Source organism: Zosterops lateralis (assembly GCF_965231275.1).
Source record: "Zosterops lateralis genome assembly, chromosome: 9".
Taxonomy (NCBI): Eukaryota; Metazoa; Chordata; class Aves; order Passeriformes; family Zosteropidae; genus Zosterops; species Zosterops lateralis.
Genome location: NC_139769.1, coordinates 8484147 through 8506021, shown reverse-complemented (window position 1 = coordinate 8506021; position 21875 = coordinate 8484147). Strand labels below are relative to the sequence as shown.

General features: G+C 55.2%; 1 protein-coding gene across 1 annotated transcript; it reads left to right on the top strand.

The window, feature by feature from the left end:
- The first annotated feature begins 1498 nt into the window (after positions 1-1498).
- FOXD2 (forkhead box D2) lies at positions 1499-17399 on the top strand. Its single transcript, XM_083867526.1, has 2 exons — positions 1499-3490; positions 17304-17399. Exon 1 carries the CDS (start codon positions 2003-2005, stop codon positions 3338-3340), a length of 1338 nt encoding a protein of 445 aa, XP_083723652.1. The 5' UTR covers positions 1499-2002; the 3' UTR covers positions 3341-3490; positions 17304-17399.
- The last annotated feature ends 4476 nt before the right edge of the window (positions 17400-21875 follow it).

Sequence of the window (21875 nt, the reverse complement as noted above, 5' to 3'; positions counted from 1 at the left end):
GGGATGTGCGGACGGAGCCGCTCCTGCCCTCTCCTCGGGGTCCCCCCGAATTCGCCGAGCCTGTGCACCGAGTCGTTTGGGCTTGAGTAATTGTGAGCGGCATTTGGAAGCGGGGCCGCGCAGCTGTTTGGCCCGGCTCCCCGGTATTAGTGCTGGAGATTTTATCACCAAATGCTCGCACCTGTTAACGGCAGAGACTGGCAATTCATCACCGCGGATTCTCACACTGCCCAACGCGGCCCTGGCGGGGGGACATCTCCTCGTGGTACCCCCTTGGAGGAGCCCATCCTTCCTCCCTCCCCAGGCATCCTCCCACGGGAAGGCAGATACGTGTTTGCAGAGCCTCCAAGGGAAAAAAAAAAAAAACAAATCAAACCAAAACTAACAGTGCGAGCGCGGTTCAAAGTGTCCGCGATAGAGACAGGGACAACCTGCTGTCACAGCCACCTACGGGACATGGGCTGGGCAGCTCCAGCCCTGGACGTGTTCCCCAGGGCAGCTGCAAGGGGGGCAGCGGGGCTCTGCCGCCCTGCGCTGGCAGGAGAGAATTCCCCCTCTTCGCCTGCAGCCCGCGGCAAGGTGGGCTCTGCTGCCCACCGCCTCCCCCTGCAGCCGCCAGGGAAGCGGGGGCAGGAGAGCGGCAGACGGGAGATCCCGAGGCCGCAGGATATTCCCCTTCCCGCAGGGCTCCCGGGGCCTGGCCGGGCTCTGGGTGGGCCGCTCGGAAAGTGGTACCCGGGCGGGCGGAGCTGCAGGACTCGGGTGCGGTCCCAGCGCCCCGCGGACACGCACGGCCTTTGCTGGGGTTGTTTCCCTCGGGGGAGAGGCTCGGCAGAGCGCTGCTCCTCGCCCTCGGGGCCGCACCTGCCGGGCCGGGCGCTGCATCCCTGTGCGGGCAGCCCTGGAGCGGGGGGGTTTCCAGGCAGGGCGCTCCGGCCTCGGTGACGTGTCGGTGACGTCAGCGCCTGGAGAAGGGGAGCGGGATCCCCAAATCCGCACGGCCCCTCAGGGGGGCCTGAGGCTCGGTCCTGGCGGAGGGAGGGTCCCTGTGGGCGAGGTGCGGGAGGTCTGCAGCTCCACCCCCAGCTCCGGGGACGGGCAGCCCTCGGGGGGAGAACGGACCCTCCGCGGACCCCCGGGCCGAGGAAAGCGACCGTGGCATCTCGGGCGGGAATGGGGTCTGAGAGCCGCCGGCCCCGCGGGGCGCTCGGGGCGGGGAGGGGCTTTATCCAGCGCCCATCGCTCCCTCCTGCAGCAGGCGGCTCCAGACGGAGCCGGGGGCACCGAGCGCCGGAGGAGCGGGCAGCGCCTTTCCTCGAAAGCATCTCGGGGGGGACGCGCTCCCCGGGGCCCGGGCCGGGCCGGGCGGTCCCTCATGTGCCCCGCGGGGGCTGCGGCGGCAGCACGTGATGCCGGCCGGCCCTATAAAGGCCTGGGGAGCGCTGGCAGCAGGCGCAGTGTGGGAGCGTTTCCACCGGGTCCCAGCTCGGGAGGGGTGGGGAGGGGGGAGCCGCCTTCCCCACTTCTGCCCTCCCCCCTCCCTCTTCCCCTGCCCCTCCCTTCCCCCTCCCCCTCCCTCCTCCCAACCAGAGAAGGAGCCGTCGCAAACCCCACTTTTCTTTTTTTTTAAACCTTTCTCTCTCTCTCTCTCTCTCTCTTTTTTTTTTTTTTTTTCTCCTGTTTCTCTCCTTTTATTATCATTATCACCATTATTTATTATCGCTGCTCCCCAGCGCCCTGCCCAGCCCACGGGCGCCCCGTCCCCCCGCCCCCGCCCACCCCTCGCCCCCCTCGGCCGCCCCTCCCTCCGCAGCCACCTCCCCGCAGGCTCCAGCGCGGCCCCGGCAGCAGCGGCGCGGGCGGCGGGGCGCGGAGCGGAGCGGAGCCGGGGCGCGGAGTCCCAGCGGCGGCCGCAGCCCTCCGGCACGGCCCCGGGCCCATCCCGGGAGCCGCCGCTAGGTGGGGGGGACAGCCCGGCCCCGGCCGCCCCGGCCGCACAACAATGACTTTGGGCAGCAGCGGCGGCGGCGGCTGCGGGATCATGTCCGAGCGCTCCCCGGAGGAAGAGCCGCTCTCCGAGGTGGAGGACGCGGATATCGACGTGGTGGGCCCGCCCCAGGATGGGGGCAAGTACAGCGAGGAGGAGGAGGACGACGAGGACGACGAGGAGGAGGACGAGGAGGACGGCGGCGATCCGCTGGGGCTGGCGCTGGCGCGGAGCGGGCCCGGCAAGGCGCGCATGGGGGGCTCCCCGGAGCGCCTCTCCCCCGGCGGCGGCCCCGAGCCCGCCTGTCCCCGCGGCGCCGCGCCCGGAGAGAAGGCGCCCGCGGGCGGCGGCGGCGGCGCGGGGGGGAAGAACCCGCTGGTGAAGCCGCCCTACTCCTACATCGCCCTCATCACCATGGCCATCCTGCAGAGCCCCAAGAAGCGGCTGACGCTGAGCGAGATCTGCGAGTTCATCAGCGGGCGCTTCCCGTACTACCGAGAGAAGTTCCCCGCCTGGCAGAACAGCATCCGCCACAACCTCTCCCTCAACGACTGCTTCGTCAAGATCCCCCGGGAGCCCGGCAACCCGGGCAAGGGCAACTACTGGACGCTGGACCCCGAGTCCGCCGACATGTTCGACAACGGGAGCTTCCTGCGGCGGAGGAAGCGCTTCAAGCGGCAGCAGCAGCTGCACCCGCCGCACCCCGAGCTGCTGCTGCGGGCCGGGGCCGCCGACCCCGCCGCCTTCCTGCCCGGCTTCGCCTACGGACCCTACGGCTACAACTACGGCCTGCAGCTCCAGGGTTACCCCCACCACCACCACCACCATCCCGCGGGCGGAGGCGGCGGCGCCGCGGGCGCCTTCCCCTTCCCGGCGCCGCACTGCCCGTTACCGGCTCCGCCGCCTCCCGCCGCCGCCTCCGTCTTCTCCGCCGCCTCGGGGCTGCCCTCCTTCCTGGGCGGCGAGCTGAACTGCAGGAAGTCCTTCTACCACCCCCAGCTGAGCCCCACCGCCCTGCCCGCCGCCCTCCTCCAGACCCTCAAGCCGGACCCCTCGCCCGCCGGGGGCGGCGGCGGCGGCAGCGGCGGCACCAACCACCCCTCCCGGCCCTCTTTTTCCATAGACAACATCATCGGGGGGGCCGTGCCCCCGCCGCCCAGCACCAACCCCAGCGTCGCGCCCGCCGCGCCCTACCCCGCCGGCCAGGCGGGCCCCCCGGCGCAGGTCCTGGCCGTGCTCAGCCCCGCCTTGGCCCCGGCACAGCCCCAGGTCAGCCTGGCACACGAGCCGCTCCTCCAGCCGGCCCAGAACTTTTCCAGTAAAATCACAACCCTCAGCAGCTGTCATTTTTAAACTGTGCTGGGGACTGGGGAAGGGGAGGGGGATGGGGGGGAGAGTCGCGAAGCAAACGGCCCCTTTCCAGCTCTCCTCCGCTCCTCCGAAACTGCTCCCCTTCCCTCTCCCCGTGTCCCCCCCCATCTCCTCCTCCTGTTGTGTTTTAAGGTAGGAAATATTTCCTTTTTTTTTTTTTTTTTTTTTTTTTTTTTTTTTTTTTTAATTTTTACTTCATTTCCAGGCTCAGCAGCATCCAGATCTGTTTGTCTCCTTTTGCTCGAAAAAAAAAAAAAAATATAATCCAACAAATCGGGAGGGCGGGAGGAGGGAAAGAACAACACGATTTGGTCCTACGAGCGCCAAAGCTTATTTATAAAAGTGGCCGTAACACAAGCTGGGACCTGGGCTGGTTGAACACGCAACGTCTTGTGAGGGGCGGAGGGGGGAATGTGGAGGACGGAACGGTTTTAGGGTCTGAGATTTTCCTTTGAGAGGAGCGGCTTTTCCGCGGGGCTCCCCCGGCTCTCGGGGGAAAGCGGCCCGGGGAGTGACGGACCCCCCGGTCGCAGCGAGCGCCTTTTCGTTCCTGCGGGTCTCTCTCTCCGCCGGGTGGTTTCTGCCATGTGTGTCCGTCTCTCCCCTGCTCTCAAAGAAAATGTTTTAATGGTCCGATCTTATTTTTAGTTTCTTTGAAGCGTCGGGTTTGGTTTTTAAAGGCACTGTTTAAGGTTTCTTTGTTTTTAAGAAGAAGAAAAGTCGGTGAAACTCAGGACTGCGGTTTATTTTTTTATTTTTTTTTCTTTTCCTTTTATTTTTTTTTTCCAATTAGACATTCAAATGCACGTTTGAAAGAAAATCGCATCCGTCAGGAAGTTTGGAGAATTCCTATACTTTTTTTTTTTTTTTTTTTTTTTTTTTAATCCCCGTTTCCCCAGCCCCTCCGTGCGTGGGCTTTTTTGGTGTATTGGTAATTATTTGTATATAGATTATTCGGGAGCTTATGAGCGGAGTCCAGTTAACTCTTCACTGGTTGTGCATCCGTCATATCTATTTTATTGAGAGAATCTGTGAATAATTTGATGTGGAAAAGGCAACAGAATTTTGTCCACCGTTGGTGTAAATTAATAAATGTTTGTGACCTGGTTAAAAAAAAAAAAAAAATCAAAAACCAATCCAAATCGTTCTTTGCCATGTCCTTTGTCACGCTGAGAGCCGAGAGCCCCGCTCGGGCCTCGGGGAGGCGAGAGGTTCCCGACCCGGGGCCGGCCACACTCGGGTGTGGGGCAGGGGCTGCTCCGGGCCGCCCCCTGCCCAGCCTGGGGCTGCCGCACCGCCCGGGCCCCGCTGGAGCTCCGCGGGCCGGCAGGGGAGAACATCCCCGGAGATTTATTTATTATTTTTTAAAATTATTTTTTATTTCTTGGATTTTGGTGTCTCCTAGAAAAAAAAAATTAAAATTTTAAATATATATATATATATATACTCTGCGTGTTTTCAGGGGGAAAGAAGTGGCAGCCGGGAGTAAAGGTTCTCCCTTCTTCACCCCCTCCCCCCCCAACACCTCCTTTTATTTTGTTTGGAAAAGTTGACACATGAGAAAATAAGTTGGAGGGTTTCCCCCCCGCATACACGTCCCCCTTGGGCCTGCACTATTTGAATGACCCAATGAAACTTGATCTCTGCCTAAATTTTGCAACAACTTACAAAGTAAATAAACATCTTAAAGCGCTCCCTTCTCCTCCGAACTTCTTCCCCCTCCCAAAAAATTATTTATCTCAGGGACCAAACGTGGCTCTTTGGCTTGTTTGTTGGCAGGGACTCTGACCGAAAGGATCGAGGCCTTTCTGACCGGGCAGGCAGCTGAAGGAGGAGAAAAAAGGGAGGAAAAAAATTAAAAAGCTGATCCGTAGGAGGCAGGGAGCGGGGACGGAGCCGGTGCCCGGGCAGCGGGGCTTTGTGCGGGGCTCGGGCAGGAGCAGGAGCAGGAGCCGGGCTGTGTGCGCCGGGGACCAGGGCGGGATCGCCTTTTCTTTTCTCTTCCCCCACCCATCCCTTTTTTTTTTTTTTTTTTTTTTTTTCTCTCCCCTCTCCGCTGCCCCTGTCTGTGCCACCTCGAACCTCCGCGCAGTTTGTTGATGTTGTTCCTGAACGTGCCGCCTCCCCGCAGCGAGCGGTCTCACATCTCGCCTTCACACACATTTGCTTTTGAAAAGCGATCTTCGTGTCCGGCACTTGGTTGTCTCCCTTTCATGTCCAGCTCCTACAAAAGGGGCTACAAGACTCGACATGGGAGAAAAGAGGAGGCCAATGAATCTATTTTCCAGATTGCCAAGCACATGGTTGGAAATTGAAGGGGCTTTTGTAGCATTTCCCCTTCCTCCCTCCCTCCGCTCTCCTTTTCTTTTGCTTGTGTGCAAATTGTTCAATTGCTCTGGCAGGGGTGTTCCTGACAAGCTCATTACTAGAAGGTGCCAGACCCCTCCTCTCCCTCTCCCCCGAAGTCTTTGATGAAGTTAAAATGCGCTGATAGCTGCTCTCGGGGCTATCTTTGTTCAGCCTCTTTTAATAACCGAGCCGGCTTTGAGGAGACGGGATCCGAGGGAAGAAAGCGATGTGCGGCGAGGTTGGGTGGTGCTTGCGTGCCTGGCAGAAGGGGGGGCTGGTTATTTTAATAGAAAGTAGCGATTTTTAATAATTTTTTGGCTTGTTTGTTTGTGAAACGCAGGAGGAGCAGGAGCGCAGGGCGCCAGGAGCGGATCAGGAGTGGCAGTGGATGCCCGCAGGGATGAAGGAGGCGTGTGGCCCCCGCAGCCCCGCCGGGGCAATGCGTTCTCCAAGTTGGTGGTCTCGGGGCTCGAGGGGATGGAGGGGGGTCCTCTGCAGGGAAGCGCTGTTTCCCTGGAGAGCCCCCTGCCCCCACACGCTCAGGGGAGGGGGGTCGGGGGGGTGTCTGGGACTGGGACACCTTTCCCCGGCCCCGTTCATCTCCTTTTGCCTTGCGGACTCACTGTGGGTTTTTAAGCCGGGCCGCCGGACGGGATGGAAGCCGAGCTGACTCGGGAGCGGGGGATTCCCCCTCCTTAGTCGTGGTACCCACGCAGGGAGGGTCGGGCTCGGACCTGCGGGGGCTGCGAGGGCAAGCGCCGTCGAGCTTTTATTTTAGGCGGGGGAAGAACCCCAAGCGTCTCTAAAATTCGAGTTTTCCCCATTCCCTGAATTTCCCTGCGGCACCGCAGCTCGTTCCGTGCCCCCATCAGTCTCACGCCGCCCGCGGGGCTCGGGGAGCCCCCGGGAAGCGGCTCGGGAAAGGGGGCGGCGGGGAAGGACCCGGGGGTCTCCCCTGGCTCCGGAATGCCCTGCCCGGGCTCGGTTCGGGGGTTTCACGAGCAATTCTCCCTGGGCGAGGCGGGCCGGATAATGGCCCCTAATTACGGGGCTGGCGGGCTCGGGGCCCCGATCTTCACGGGACGTTATTTTTAAGCGTTCAGCGAGGATCATTTTTCACGCCTCGCTGCCTAAAGGAGGGTTTTATTTATTTATTGGAGGGGAGGCGAGGAGGACACCAGCAATAACCGAGCACTGAAAGGAAAATAATTAGCTGCTGCAGTCGCTGCCTGGGAGTCGCTGGCCAAAAAGGCGACTTGGCATTTCCCTTTTCCTCTCCTCCCGTGCGGAGGCTCCAGGTTCCCGGGGCTGCTTTCAGGGGTTGGTTTTGTCAGTGCTAAACCCCGGGCAAAGTCCTACAGTACCCCGATCCTTTTCTGCACGTTTGGGGGTTTTTTCCCCCTCTTCTCCCTTTCGGATCCGCGGCTGTTTTCGAGTAGAACCGGGGGGATGCGGATTCCCCCGCCTCGCTTTGGCTCCGCATTCATGGAGATTTTTTTGGTGGTTTTTAAATTTATAATTATTATTATTATAATTATTTTTAACGTTCCCTCACTCCTCTCCTTTCTCTATGTCAGGCTTGTAGCAAACCCGCGACTCTCTCTGCGGAATTTCTCCGCGGCGGATTTCCGTGTGCGCGCAGCCCGGGAGAGGCGCAAACCGGGGGATTCTCCCCGGCTTTATCGGGGCGGGATAAAACCTTCCTGCCCCGGAATATCCCCGTCGGGACCACAGCGGGAGGGCTGTGTGTGTGTGATTTCTTTCCCTGCTTTCCCTTAGCTCAGCCCGCGTTGAGCGGTGCGGATCCCGGGGAGGGGAGCGAGTGGCCCTTCCCTCGCCCGCTGCGGGCTCTGGCTGCGGGACCCGGCCCGGCCCTCACCTCCCGCCTCTTCCCCTGGCACCTCCTGCTTTCCATTACCGCTCATTTGGAGAATTAGGAAAGGTCAAGATCTTATTCCTTTCTCCGGTAGTTTTTTTTTTTGTTTTGTTTTCTCTTTCTAGTTCCTCGCAGCCCCGAACAAAAATAAATCATCCCGGATTATAAAAACCACCTTTAGACATCAAGAACATCTTTCCCAATAGTTTGATCCTTCCTCCAGGACTGCCCTGGCCTCTCCTTGTGACTGCGCAGAAACTCCCGTTTTCACGGTGAATTTAGGATTTAATAATAACGTCCAATCTCCCTGTGCCCCAGTGCCCGACCTGAAAACATTGCCCTCCAGCATCTTCTTTCCCTCCCCGTGTCTCTTTCGTTTCTTTCCTTCCCCGAGTAGAACGTAGAGAAACGAGATATTAAAAAAAAAAAAAAAAAAAAAAGGAAAAAAAAATCATGTTTTCCCATCTGGAAGGGGCAGGAAGAGCTGTCGGAGCCGGCTCAGCCGCGGGAAAATTACTTTGGAAATTAAGTTGGTGCTTTTGAAATCTCCTCGAGATGCCCGCGGTAGGTCAGGGACCTGTGCTCGCCCCCGTGCCCGTCTGTCAGCGAAGGGCAGGGGCTCCGCGCTCTCCCCTCACCTCCCGGGCTACAGCCCGTCTGTCCTCGTTCCTCTTGGCCGCCTTTTATTTCTCACTCGCTCTTTTTTCACTTTTTATTTCTCCTTTGTATTTTCCTCTTTCCATAATTATTTTTATTTTCCTCTTTTTCTCATTATCTTTCTTTCATTCGCCTTTTCCTTCTTCCACTCTTCTAATTCTTTCTCTTTCTTTCTTTCTTTCTTTCTTTCTTTCTTTCTTTCTTTCTTTCTTTCTTTCTTTCTTTCTCTTTCTCTCTCTCTCTCTCTCTTTCTCTCTCTCTTTTTCTCTTTCTTTCTTTCTCTCTCTCTCTCTTTCTCTCTCTCTTTTTCTCTTTCTCTCTTTCTCTCTCTCTTTCTTTCTTTCTCTCTCTCTTTCTCTCTTTCTTTCTCTCTTTCTTCTCTTTCTTTCTTCTCTTTCTCTCTTTCATCTCTTTTCTTCTCTATTTTTCTCTATTTTTTTCTCCTTTCTGTTTTCCTCTTTTTTTCTTTCTCATTTTCTTTTTTTCTCTTTTTCACTTTTTCTCTTTTTCACTTTTTCTCTTTTTCTGTCTCCCCACCCTGTTAAATTTATTTATGTTTTGGTTTTTCCCCTCTTCCCCCCTCTTTAAAAAATTTAAATTTTTTTGTTTGTTTGTTTGTTTTTCTTTCTCTCTCTTCTTTTCCGTCTTTCTCCCTCTTCCTCTTTTTCTTTTCCTCTCTTGCTCTTACTCCGTCTAACGATTTTCCTTTTAATTTTTTTTTCTATTTATTTTGCTTCCACTCTCTCCTTCTTTTCATCTTTCTCCCTTTCTTTTTTCCTCCCTTTTCTCTCGCTGTCTGTCTTTCCTGCCTCACCCACTTCTGGGGCTCGTCGAGGGCTGTTTTTCCCACTGTGTGCAGGAGATTTCCAGCAGTGTCCACCCCCGGGAATCTCTCTCTTGGCCGCAGCCAGGGGGGTCTCCCCTGCTTTGAACCAGCAGCGATTCCAGCGGGGCCCCCCCGGGCTCAGCGCTTCCCCTGCCTGTGCCCAGTGAGCTGCGGGCGAGTTTTTGGGGCCGGGGGCCCCGGGGCACACAGCCCACAGCCCCTGTGCCCCGCTGCCTTTAGCGGGGAGGTGGCTGCGGGGTCGCAGGGCTGAGCCTGTGCCGGTGCCCTCCTGCTCCCCCTGCATCGCGGGGAGGCCCGTGCGGGACCAATTCGCTCTTTATTAATTTCATCAATGAGATGCACATTGGCACCGCAAGCCCGTGGCAGCAACAGGTGACGCTGAGATCCAGGACGGGACAAAACCTGCTCGCGGCGGGGTTTTGTCAGCGCTTTTCCAATCCTTCCTTATCATTCAGATGCTGAAGATTTCCTCGGGTGAACAGTACCGGGATGAGCCCGCCCGTGGCCCGGGAAGGGGCTCAGCCCCGCTGGGCAGGCGGTACCGAGCAGCCTGGAGTCCAGTGGCCTTTCCCGGCCGCGGGCAGGAGGGATTCCTCGCTTCCCGAGCGCCCTGGCCAGCATCCCTTCCCCTGGGATCCGGGGGAATTAGGTACATGGGATGGCGTGAATCACACCCGTCCCTCCCGCCACTGCAGGATGAAACCCCTAAGGGATACACTCTCCCCGCTGAGAGAGGGAGGGAGACCCAAGGGGTGTCATGAGTTTGTCCGTCAGTTTCTCCTTGGGAGTCTCCAAGGTCGGTGCCTTGGGATCTGTCTAATGACGGGTTTAGTGGTGTTTCTCCCACCCTCGATCCCTTCTGGCTCCCGAAGCTCGGGCTCCACGGCGCAGGGGGGCAGAGAAGCGCTTTTCGGGGGCGTCTTTATCCTTTTCATTCATATTTCGTTTTCCCTGCTTTAGCTCGCCTTTTAAGTGAAATTAGATTTCTCTTTCGTCAGTGCCGCGGGTTTGAAACGGCTTGAAACAACACCGGCGATTCCTTTCACTCTCACAGAAATTCCCAGATACTTCACTTCTCCCCGCGCACGGAGGCGAGCGGAGAGCACCCGGAGAGCCCGTGGATGAGCCCCCGCTCACCCCCCGCCCTCGCAAACCACTCTCCAGCAGCGAGAGCCTTCTGCAGGGCGCACCATCGCCTTCCATTCCAGCCGCACTCCCTGCAAAGTCCGTGGGAATTTTTTCCCCCCACCCGGACGAGATTAGCTGGGGGGGCCCATAATGTCCCCCCATCAGAGGGAGAAGGGGACAGAGGACAAGAGCTCGGGTCTTGTGGGGAAACTCCACAGGCGGGAGGGAACGGGGCCGTGCTGGGGCCGGACCCCGGCGGGCCGGGGATGGAGGTGCCGCCGCTTTACCCTTTAAATTGAAACAAACTAAATAGAGGAGGAAAAACCTTCCCCGTCTGGTCACGGGGCCCAAAAATTTCGGGATCCAGCCAGAAGGGCTCCCCTCGCCCCAGACCGCGGCTCCCTTTCCCCGGCGGGTCCCGGTGGGGCGCGGAGGGGCGAGGGGAGCGAGACGGGAATCGGCTGCTGGGGCAGGGCTGACCCCTCGCTCCGGCCCGCAGCGCCCCTGCCTCCTCCTCTGTCCAGGAGAGAAACGTGGCCGCAAAATAAAGGCGACAAAAGGAGCGCACAGGGCTCGGCCGAGAGAGCCGGGGCCGGGCAGGGCCGAGCACCCACCGCCGGGCCTGGGACGTGTGGGGGGCAATCCCTTCCCATGGCGAGCAGGGTCTCCCAGAGGCGCTGCCCCAACGCACCTTCCCACCCCGAACCCTCTGAGATTTCACCCGTGTTATTTCTAAAATACTCTTTTCTTTTCTTCCCGCCCCCCGCTTACTTTTATTTTTTTCTTTTTTTCTTTTTTTTTTTTTTCTTTTTTTCCCCCCTCTCCTGTTTAATTACTGCTCTTGCAAAACCAGAGGCCGCTGCCACCTAAGGCGGCAGTGAAATCCACGTCTCCTCTGTGACTTACAACCCAAATCCCAATCCCATGACCTTTCTCTTCCCCCCCGGCCCCGGGTCCCCCACCCTCGGTCATGTGGGACACGAGTAAATTTATCCACCCTAGTGGAAAGGCCTCCCTTCTACAGTTCCTCCGGAGGAGCCCGACACGTTTCACAAGGAGGATAATTTCGGTTTCCCACCTTTCTCTCTCTTTTCTCCTTCTTTTTAACTCGGTTTTAATTTCGTTTCCCGCCCCGTCCCACGAGGCCGCCATCTCTCCTCAGGCATCTCTCCTACTCTGTGCATGTTTTCCAATGAGTCCCCGCCAAGAGGGTCACTTCAGAGGGACGCTTTGGACGGCTCTTCAGCTCGGGAGATGGTCAAAAAGAACATTTGTGGCCTCCCTGGAGCGGCAGCGAGCTGAGCCCGGGCTGTGTCCCCAGTGACCTCCGCTCTCCCGGGGCTCCCCTCCCACAGCCAGGGCCGGATCCGCGTGTGGGGACCGGGACCCCTCAGGGCCCTGCGGGAGGGGACCCCCGCCCGCGGCCTCCTCTGCGCCTCTCCCCCGGCTCCGGCCGCTCCTTCCTCACCATCTTTACCCCAGCCCGGCTCCTGTGGGGAGGCCGCGCCCTCGTGTCCCCCCGGGATCGGGACTGGCCCCGCGGCCCGCCCTGGGCGGCCCAAAGCCCGGCCCGAGTCCTTTTCCAGCCGCAGCCGGAGGTGGGGAACCTCTGCCCAAACCGCGGGGTGGTCCCCGCATCCCACCCTCGCCATCTCTGCCCAGATGTGGGTGGCACAGCAACAGGACGGCCCGGGCAGCCGCAGGGGCTGTGTGTGAGGGAGGGAAGGAGCTCCGGGGGCTCGGGCAGCCCTGGGGAGGCCGAGCGGTGCCCTCAGACCACGCAGCCCCGGCCGCCCCGGCCCCTTTCCCCCAGCCACGGGCTCTCCGAGCGGGGATTGGGAGCATCCCGCGGGTGGCCCTGTCTCTGGGCGGACACTCGGAGTGCCGGTGCCGCAGCCCCGCCGTCGGGGCCGGCCGGAGGAAGCCGCTCCACCGCCCAAACCGCGTGTGAACCGGCTGCGGGCGGCGCCGCCTCGGCTTGCGCACAATTCTCCCCCCTCCTTTCTTTATTTTTTCCCCCTATTTTTTTTTTCGGTGCTGCCAACAGTTTCCCTTTCTTTCCGAAATGGGGATTTATCCCAGCCGCAGGCAGGTGTTGGGCACATTCTGGTGGAGGTAAAGACACCGCGGCTCTGAGGGGAGCTCTGAGGGCTTTCCGCTCTGCCCTTGCCCGGCAAACTCTCGCCCGCGGACCCACACGGGGAAAATAAAAGCGAGAAATTGATAGAATCTATTCGTTTCCCGGCCTCACTGAGAAATCGGGAAAAAATATTCAGGAAAGCGCCACTGAAATCCTTCAGGGCTCGATTTCAGGCGCTGCTATCAGCTGTCCACGAAAAACGGGCAGTGTATTCACTTATAGGGAAATTAAACATATTGGAGCCTCCCGCCAGATCCAGCTGATATTATAGTTGATATTCCAAGAATTTTCCCTCTGCTTTTGCACAATATTCCTTGTCGCACTTATTTTTGTGTCTCGGACAGAGAGCAGGGAGATATTCCCGGAGAGGGAAGGGCGTTTTGTGATAATCGGAAACAGGGCTCCTTTTTAAAAACATCTTTTCTGGCCCCAAAAATTCGTGGGCAAAAATAAAAATACGCGAAAGCGCCGTAGCAGAAGCGATGAGAAATAATAAAGGCGAATTAATCGGAAACGAACGTTTCCCGGAAAAGCGAGCGGTGCCAGGCGGATTTCCATGCGGGGCCGGCCCGAGGGAGAGGCTCCCACCGCACACCCCGCAGGTGTCTCGGCGGGGCTTTAGAACCCTCGGCTTTGTGCCCTTTCCCCGCTCCCGCCGAGTGCTCGGGGCAGCGATGGATCCCGCCTCGGTCCCATTTCCCAGCCCCACTCGCCATTCCCGCCTGGAAATCGCGCACTTTGGTCATTTTCGCCTCCCCCGGGCGCGGGGACTCCGCCGCCTTTCGGGGCTTCCCTGGGCCGCTTTCTCTGGGGATGTTTTATACAAACCATCCTCCCGCCCGACACATTTTGTTTTCTCTGGGTACCCGTGTTCTTGCCCGGGCTGCCCCGACGGGAAGGTGCGGAATTTCGCCGCGTTGTTGCCTGTTTTTAAAGGAAAGAGAAGAGGGGAGGGGGGTGGTGGTGGGGAGGGGGCGGCGGCTGCCGCCTCTATTTTAATGTCATTATAGTTGCCGTGGCAACCCATTGGATCACTCCTCCTGGAATGAACCTTGTGACAATGGTTGGTTTGCGAGAAATCGGTAAATGTGCAGCCGGGGGACGCAGCTACATTACCGCCAACAACAGCCAGGGTTTAACATGTGACCCTTCCAATTACGCCGATGATACCTCGGTGCAGCTGCTCCAAAGAGCCGCGCTCAGGAGATGCGGCTCTTTGGGGGGATTGGGGACGGTTCCCTGGGCTGTTCCAGCCCGGTGGGGATGGGGCCGCAGCCCGCACCGCCTCTGCACCCAGAGGGGAACAGCATCTCTTCGTCGGGATCGCCAATGTGGTCCCAACCACTGAAAAAAAAAAAAAAAGAAAAAAAAAAAAAAAAAAAAAAAAAGAAGGAAAAAAAAAAAAAGGAGAAGAAAAACTTCTTCGAGGGAACGTAGAGAGAGTTGAATACGCAGAGGGGCTGTGGCTGCAGGGCTGTGCAATAAGGACCTGCTTTAGGGGGTGGCAGAGACCCCCCGGCCCCGGAGCACACGGTACATCTGTGACACGGCCGCAGGAAGGAACGAACGAAACCCGGTCCCTCCCCGGAAAAAAAAAATAATAAAATAGTTACAAGCCTTAAAATATGGTTCAGAGAATTACAAGTAATCAGAGCTGCGGGGGTCAGCAGTGCAAACTTTTTAAGACTAATGTTTATTTAGAAAAGTGAGTGGTGTCTGCGTTGCTTTTCTAGTGCCCCAGCACAAAAGTCCTAATGGCTTTTGCAGACTTTCCATCACAAACTCCTGCACAGGGCGCAGGGACCACCACGCCGAAAGCAACCCCAAGCTGCCCCTTTCAAATGTATCATCGGCACAGGGTTTATAACCCCTCGCCCGTCTTTCCATGAGTCAGTGACGGTATTTTCTGCACCCCTGCCTCAGTTTTGCCCCTCTTTCGCCTTAGTTTGGTGTAACCCGAACCCTCCCTAATACTGTGGAGGAGAGAAATCGGGGGATGGGAACGGCTGTCCCCCCTCCCTCCCCAGTCCCGTTCAGCCCCGGACGGCTGCGGTCCTGAAAGCAACGCGGGGCTTCAGCCGGGCTGGAAACCTCGTTAGGATGGAGCCGGGGGCAGAGGCAGGAACCGGCGCGGGGCGGGCTGGCCGCTGTCCTGAGAGAAGGCAGGGCTGGCAAATCCATTCTCCCGTCTCACTCCTTTCCAGCCACTCTCCCGGGAGCCCAGGCACGACACCAGCCCTTGTGTAGCTTTGGGTGTCTCTGCTGAGCCCATCCCAAAATTCATCCCGTGTATAAAACATGATCGCCAGTTGGGATTTGACTGCCTTAGCAGACTCGAGGCTCCGTCTCGGGATGCTCCTTTTGTACTCAAAAGGAGCATCCCTGGAAGAATAAAACTGGAAGAATAAAACCAGCAACTTCACACACATCTTGGGACAATTCCCCCTCGACTTTAAACAGGAGGTGGACACAGGGGGAACGCGAAAGCCGGTGGCCTCAGCTCTAGGTGCCTTGCATCAGGGCGGAGGAAAATCAGCTCCGTTCAGTTCCTTCCCTCCTGCCCTTGACAGGTGTCGGGATCCGGGGGGGATGAGCAGGACAACAGGATGTTGTCCCCTCTCCTGTCATTAGCGTTCACAGCTAATTGCTGAGCAACCGCAGCAGATTTGCAGTTAGATGTGCAGGAGAGAAACAGGGTGGCAAGAGGAATGGGATGGAAAGGGGAGAGAAGGGGGCTGGATCTTGCTCCCTTTCCAGCCAAGTGACGGTCTTGTCCTGAAACTGAAAAGGTAAGCTCGGTTTAACCCCTTCTTTGGTCTGCATAGGGAAAAACATGTAGCTCAAACCTGGGAAGGCTGAACGAAGAAATGGTAGGTGAAAGTGAAATGAAAGTGCCTCTGGAAACACACACCTGAGGCCTGATCCTGGCTCCCCCTGTCTGGATCAAACACAGGTACCCAGCTCTGTCAGGACCAGGTTCAGGGTTGATGTCACAGCTGGTCCTGCGAGGCTGAGTTCGATGGAGGGAGGACAGTGGTATTTCTAAACTGCTGAAATGTGCCTGACACTTGAAGGAAGGTCATCTCCTCTCTCTCAAGGGCTTTTATTTGAAGGGCTTGACTCTGCTTATCAACTTGTTTAAGTTGATAAGACATTCTGGCCTTCTGACTCCCATTATCTCCCCGAGGGCTCTGCACCCTCCTCACCGTGGTGCTGGATCAGGTCACTGTAGCTGTTCAGGGTGTGGAGGAGTCCCAGGCAGGACCCGACACTTCTCTTCAGGGTTTGAAGACCTGGTGCAAAGCTGGGCAGTGGGACAGGGCTGGGTGACAGCAGCCCCTTGCTATTCTGTATCCCTCTATCCCCTTTACAAAGCAAAAACTGGGAACACTGCTCATTCCTAAATTTGGAACGTTTGGACTGGAATATTTTGGATGCATTTGAAGAGGGGAGGCAGGGAAGAAGGGTGCAGAAAAGGGCATGAGAAGGAGAAAGAGCTACAGCCTTGCTGGCATGAAGCTGATTTGTCTGAATGCTGTCCTTTTGTGGCTGTCATCTGTCACTGTACCCTGGAGATGCTGCAACCACACGCAGATGAGGCTCAGCTGTGTGAGAAGCATCCCACAGGTATCACAACACTGCAGCCACTTGCCTTACCCCTCTGAAGCAAAGATACTTCTCCCTGCTAGGGAAGGGCTGGGAATTTCAACCAGCTTCTCCTGCATCTGTGTTCTGCTCCCCAGGACCTTGTTGGGGTGGGGATGTGCCTGTGACATCAGGGGTGATGGTGAGAGATGGAGCAGGTGCCAATGGGTGACCCAGGGAGTCCATGGGCCAGTGCAGCAAAGCCCCTCCATCCCCTGGGGGCTGGGGCCAATCTGATGCTCCAAAGAGGTTTTTCATCTCCCTCCTCCATGTCAGCAGAGCACGAAGGCAGGGGAGAGGTCAACCCCTCTGTTAATACATGTGTTTTAAATAACTGGTATTTTTATTTCTTCCCTTCGGTGCCGTGGGCTTGGCACACATCTTTGTTTGCACAATTGTCCTGCCCATAGGTTCTGCTGCCCAAGTAAGGAGAAAAAGATCCTGTGTGTGATCTGGAGGTGTGCTTTGCTGGTTCTGACATGTAAATATTAATCAAGAAACAACAGAGAGACAAAAAAAATCCCTCCTACCCCTGAACCCCTTCAGATCCCTTTATTGTCCAGGCATTTGTTGCACTTGGACTGGCTTTTCACTTTCTCCTCTCAGAGAGGCTGGCTCCAGCAATGGTCCCCAGATTCCTCAGCTACATCCTACTGAGGGAAAACATTTATTGAAGTTTTCAGCTTATTAGGGAAATACATATTTCTGCTTCTTTTCCAAACTCCACTGACATCTTTTCGAAGCCAGCCCTGCGTGTCAGCATGGGGCCAGGCCAGGCATCCCCTCTCTCTCCTCGTGCAGCTGTTTGAACTTTGAGTACCCCAAAACGCCACAGAGGGGTAATTCCTACCACCACCATGTGCTTCATTGGTGGACAAAAGGGGTGAGTATGTGTGTGGATGATTTTCCTCCATAAAGCTGTGCTTCAGCTCACTCACACCTCTGAAGAAACACAGGGGATTTGGACACACCATCCAGCTCTCCAGACAGCCACATTTCAGATGGACTTTGCCAGGGCAGCATTGATGAGGTGAGAGGGCAGAGGGAGGTGTCCAGTGAGAGAACTGGACAGCCTGTTTCACATGAAGATGAGGAAATACTTTCCCTGGGTCATCCTGTAAAACTCAGTCTGTCATGGCTCTCACTCTGCTGGCAGGTTCTCAGGTGGTAACTACCAAATGCTCAAGTCTGGATGTGGCCTTTAACTTCAGATGTCCTTCAGGCTTCAGCTGCCTGAGGTTGGCAGAGAGTAGCAGGGAGGCAATCATTCTGTGCTCACTGTTTCTTTTATTTTCTTTCTAAGCATCCATCCCTAGACACTGCTGGAGAGGAGATTCTGGAGCTTTGGATGAAATCCCACAAATTTTCATGGAAGCAGAACAGCAGGAAGGCAAACAGGAAAGAAGAGGAGTAATATACTAATCTCAGGGGCACTTGTTGCATTTCTCTATTTTCTTTGCTGTGCTGTTTCCTTTTCCTCCAGCCACATACTACAGGATTACTGCAAATGAATTAAGGGATTAAATCATGAGGGAGAATTAGGATCCTGCTGATTTAGAAGCAGAAAACCAGATGGGCTCATTGAACTCTAGATGATGCAAGAAAATCATGGGTAGTGCTTTGGATGTAGGTCACAGGATAATTCAAGTTATTGGGAACCTCTGAAGATCTCTGGTCCAACAGCCCCAAAGCAAAGTCAGCTTAGATCAGATTGCCCAGAGTTTTGTTCAGTGAAATTTTGAATGTCCCTGAGGATGGAGATTCCCTCACACCTCTGGTCTTCTATGTTGAACCATCTTCAGGGTAAATTTTTCCCCAATATCTAATCCAAGCCTTCCCTTCTGTTGCTCGTATTCGTTGCCTCTCCTGCCATGTCTGTGTGTACACGGGGAGATGTCCAGGTTCATCAGGACCCATTCAGGGCCTGTTGTACCTCCCTTGTAAACCAGATTGCTGGGCACAAGTTTCCCATCTTAGACAGAGGGTTCTGGGCCTTCTGAGCACCTCCCTGTGAGCAGGCCTGGATGGGAGGTCTCACCTCTCCATGGTGCATCAGTGCTGCCTTTGAATCACACTCACCTGTGTAACAGGGTGAGGATTTGCTGTGACTGTGACTGGAGACATCCCAAACAACATCCAAACATCACTCCCATACCCCACTTTCAGGATCAAACATGAGGTGGTGGGTCTGGAGTAAAAGGACAAATGGTGGCCCTTGGCCTGCTGCATCCACCTGGGGAAACAAAGGCATGGATAATAAAGGTCACCTGTTCACCTTCATGGCTGACAACTGAGCCAAGAAATTCCTTCTCCCCAGTGCCCTGAGCACTCCTCCAGACTGCCTGGGGTCACACAGCATGAGGCCATGCTCAGACACAGCTTTTGGTGACAGGCTTGCAGGCAGGTGGACCTCTTCCAGTACATTTTGGCAGCTGGGAATCATCTCAGTGAAAGACAGAGCTGTGACGTGTTTGGCTGTGCCTTGCTGGAGAGAAAAAAAATTAAATAAAGAAAAAATAAAAGAGAAAAGACAAAAAGGAAAAAAGTTGTCTACAACACTGCAGCCTGTCCCTGATCCTAGGAATGGATGTGAGGACTTGTTCAGGGAAAAGGTAGCCTGACCCTGTGCAGTGAGAAGGGGAGAAGCAGAAGTCATGAAACAGGGCTCTGTTTGGACTCAAATTCGATTTGCATGGTTAAAAATTGCTGATCCCATACAAGGTTCTCCTGGCTGGGAGCTGAACTTGGTTCCACAGCCAAGCTTTTTTCTTTTCCAGAGTGTTCAGCATAAATCAGACTTTCACAGCCGTCTTTGAGTAGAAGGAGCAAGAAATCACGTTTTGTCTCCTGTCCAGGAGCTTTGGGAGAAAGGAGCTGTCAGAAACCCCGGAACCAGCCCAGATCTGCTGACACGTGCTCTGTGACTCCTTCTGCCTGGTGCTGCTTTCACCCATCTGCTCTAACAACTCCAGCAGCTCTCATGCCTTGCTTTTCCCAGATGAGATCCCAGCCAGGCTCCTGACACCCAAGTGGAGCTGTGCCCCAACCAAGGGATACCAAATCAAAACATCATTTGGGCTGGGTCGTATTCTGCCCTGCGTCTCACCCAAGCCCATAAAGAGGGTTTTAAACCAGACCCAGATCTGGTATGGTGCTGTGCTGTGGGCTTTGCACTCCTCGGGGGTCATATTTTTAGGGTCTTCTTTTCCTTAGGGGATCAGCCCAGAGAAGTCACACTTCCATGTGCTCTTGTAATTCCCTTGTCACTACTCTCACGAGGAATTATCTTCCGAATATTTAGGTAGAATTTCCCTTGCTGTACCTTTTGCTTCTGGGAGGAGGGCAGCTCCACTGTCTCCTTCTCTGACTGAACAAATCCATCTCTCTCCACATCTTCCAGCTGGGCAAAGAACATCTAATTTTCCTTTTACAGCTTCATAAGTATTTGAGGGAGAGGGGCAAGTTCCCACAAATGCTCCATGGGTCAAGTCCATCTGAGCCTCTCCTGGCAGGAAAGGAGAGCTGGGTGGAGGTGGCTGCAGAAATCCTACCAACACCTGCAGTGGACCAAAGCTCCATTGCTGATCCTGTTGAAACAGAGGGTTAAAGCCTCTCTGCTAGAGCCATTCCCTGCTAGTGAGATCCATACAGTCCATTAAAATTAGGGATCTTATTATGGGCTATATAAAAAAGGTAAAGAGGAAATGAGAACCTTATGAAGGGTTTCTTATGTGTGCAGATGGCAAGGGCATCTGAGGCTAAGAAAGCCTTTCCAATAGGCTTTTTCCAAACAGAAATACTTTACAGGGTTTCACCTCTTTCAAAAAGAGATAAATATATGCAGAAATATTTATTCTGCACAATCCACACTTGCTAACCAGCCACACTGTCCTGGGGATGGAGAAACAGACCCAAAACCCATATCATGCTCTGTTCTGGTTTCAGCTGGGATAGAGTTAATTTTGTTCCTAGTAGCTGGTACAGTGCTGTGTTTTGGATTTAGTATGAGAATAATGTTGATAACACACTGCTGTTTTAGCTGTTGCTAAGTAGTGCTTACCCTAAGTCAAGGACTTTTCAGTTTCCCATGCTCTGCCAGCGTGGAGGTGCACGAGAAGCTGTGAGGGAGCATGGCCAGGACAGCTGACCCGAAGTGACCGAAGGGATAATCCATACTATAGATCATCATACTTGGTATATAAACAGGGGGGAGTTGGCCAGGAACCACTTACCACTGCTTGGGGATGGGATGGTGAGCAATTGTATCATGCATCATTTGTTTTTCTTGGGTTTTAGTCCTGTCTCTTTTTGTTATCTCCCTAACTATTATTAATTACTTAATATTATGCTGTAACTAGTTTCAATTATTAAACTGTTCTCAGTCCATGGGTTTTACTTTTTTCTTATTCTTATCCCTACTCCACTGGGGTGAGGGAGACTGAGCAAGAATCTTCATGGTACTTGGTTGTCTGCTGGAGTTAAACCAAGAGATGCTCTCAGGAGCAGTCTCCTTTTCCTTTGGCACCAAATTCAGCTTTCAGATGAACTTGTAGGTCATACTCAGCTCTCTCCTGAATCAGAGGGAGCAGACTGTGTTTGCTGCCTCCTGCAGCCTGACTGAGGACTGGTAACACATCCATCAGCACACAGGAGTTATTTGAGTCTATTGAGTAGCATCAGGACCACTGAGAGCTGGCCAAAACTGGGAATCCAACCTTCCAGCAGTGGCCACTGCTCTGCCTCTGTTTCAAAGCAGCAGAAACCAGGGACCTCAAGCATGAATGGACTTTGTGTCTGTAGCAGAACCAGAGACCCTCGGAGTCTGGGCATCTGTTTGCTTGGTCTGACCACCTCCTGGGACATTTTTAACCTGTCTCATCCTGTCCCCACATGCATGGCTGTTCTGTCACACAGCAGTGCCAGACTGGGAAAAGGTCCCAGAGCTGCTCTCTGTACCTGTAGGATCCTGTGGGAGCCCTTGGCTACTGCCTTAGGTCCTCTAGGGGCCCAAAAAACAAGCAGAGACAGGAAACATCCCTGGAGCATGCTCCTTATTTATACAGAAGTATAATCTCTCTCTAAAGGTGTTGTAGGGCAGTGATTCACATCCCCCTGAGGCTGAGAGCTGAAGCACAGTGAGGCTAAGTGACATGAGCAGGGCTGGGCAGATAACCTGTGGCACAGCAAGAACAGCAGCCCAGCAGTGTTGTGAGCCCTTGTCACTGCTGCTTGTCACCACTGCTCAGTGTCAGAGCTCTGGCCACCTTGCCTCCCTGCCCACCCAGCCAGGCAGCCCACTCCTTTCTCCTTCAGACTCTTAAAATAAGACTCGCAAAGCCTCGAGCGTGGTTTCGATTTCATTAATAAATCCCTGCTTGCACTTGAAGCTGCTGTGCCTTTTAAAACATTATCCGTGGCTCTGGTTACACTCCTGATGAAAGCAGGCATGGCCCTATTAGTTTTCATGGCAAACAGCACTGCCACGTCCTGCGATCCTTTACGCACTCGGTGTAACCCAAGTTTCACAGGAAAGGGAGGGGGCAAAAAAGGCATCTTGAAAGGCAGTGTCCTTCTCCTTTTCTGCAGACCCAGGGCATTGCACACTTGGATTCCTCCCTGAAACAGCTTTCATTAATCCCTACCATTTTTTAAATTGTTTAATTTTTTTTTTAATTGCTACCAACAATCACCTCCTGGCTCTGCAACTCCCACCTGATGCCTGTGTCCCTCCAGCCCTGGGAAGGGGCTGTGCCAAGGGGAGGGAATGGGCATGGGGTGAGGAAAAGGGAAACAGGAGCTGCTTGAGCAGTGAGGAGCAACAGCTGCTCTGTAGTGCAGTCTCCTCTCCGTGGCTCAGAGAGGAGGTGTTTTGCTG

Bases quoted from the DNA above. Each gene is read 5' to 3' on its own strand.
- FOXD2 (XM_083867526.1), top strand. From the start codon at position 2,003: ATGACTTTGGGCAGCAGCGGCGGCGGCGGCTGCGGGATCATGTCCGAG.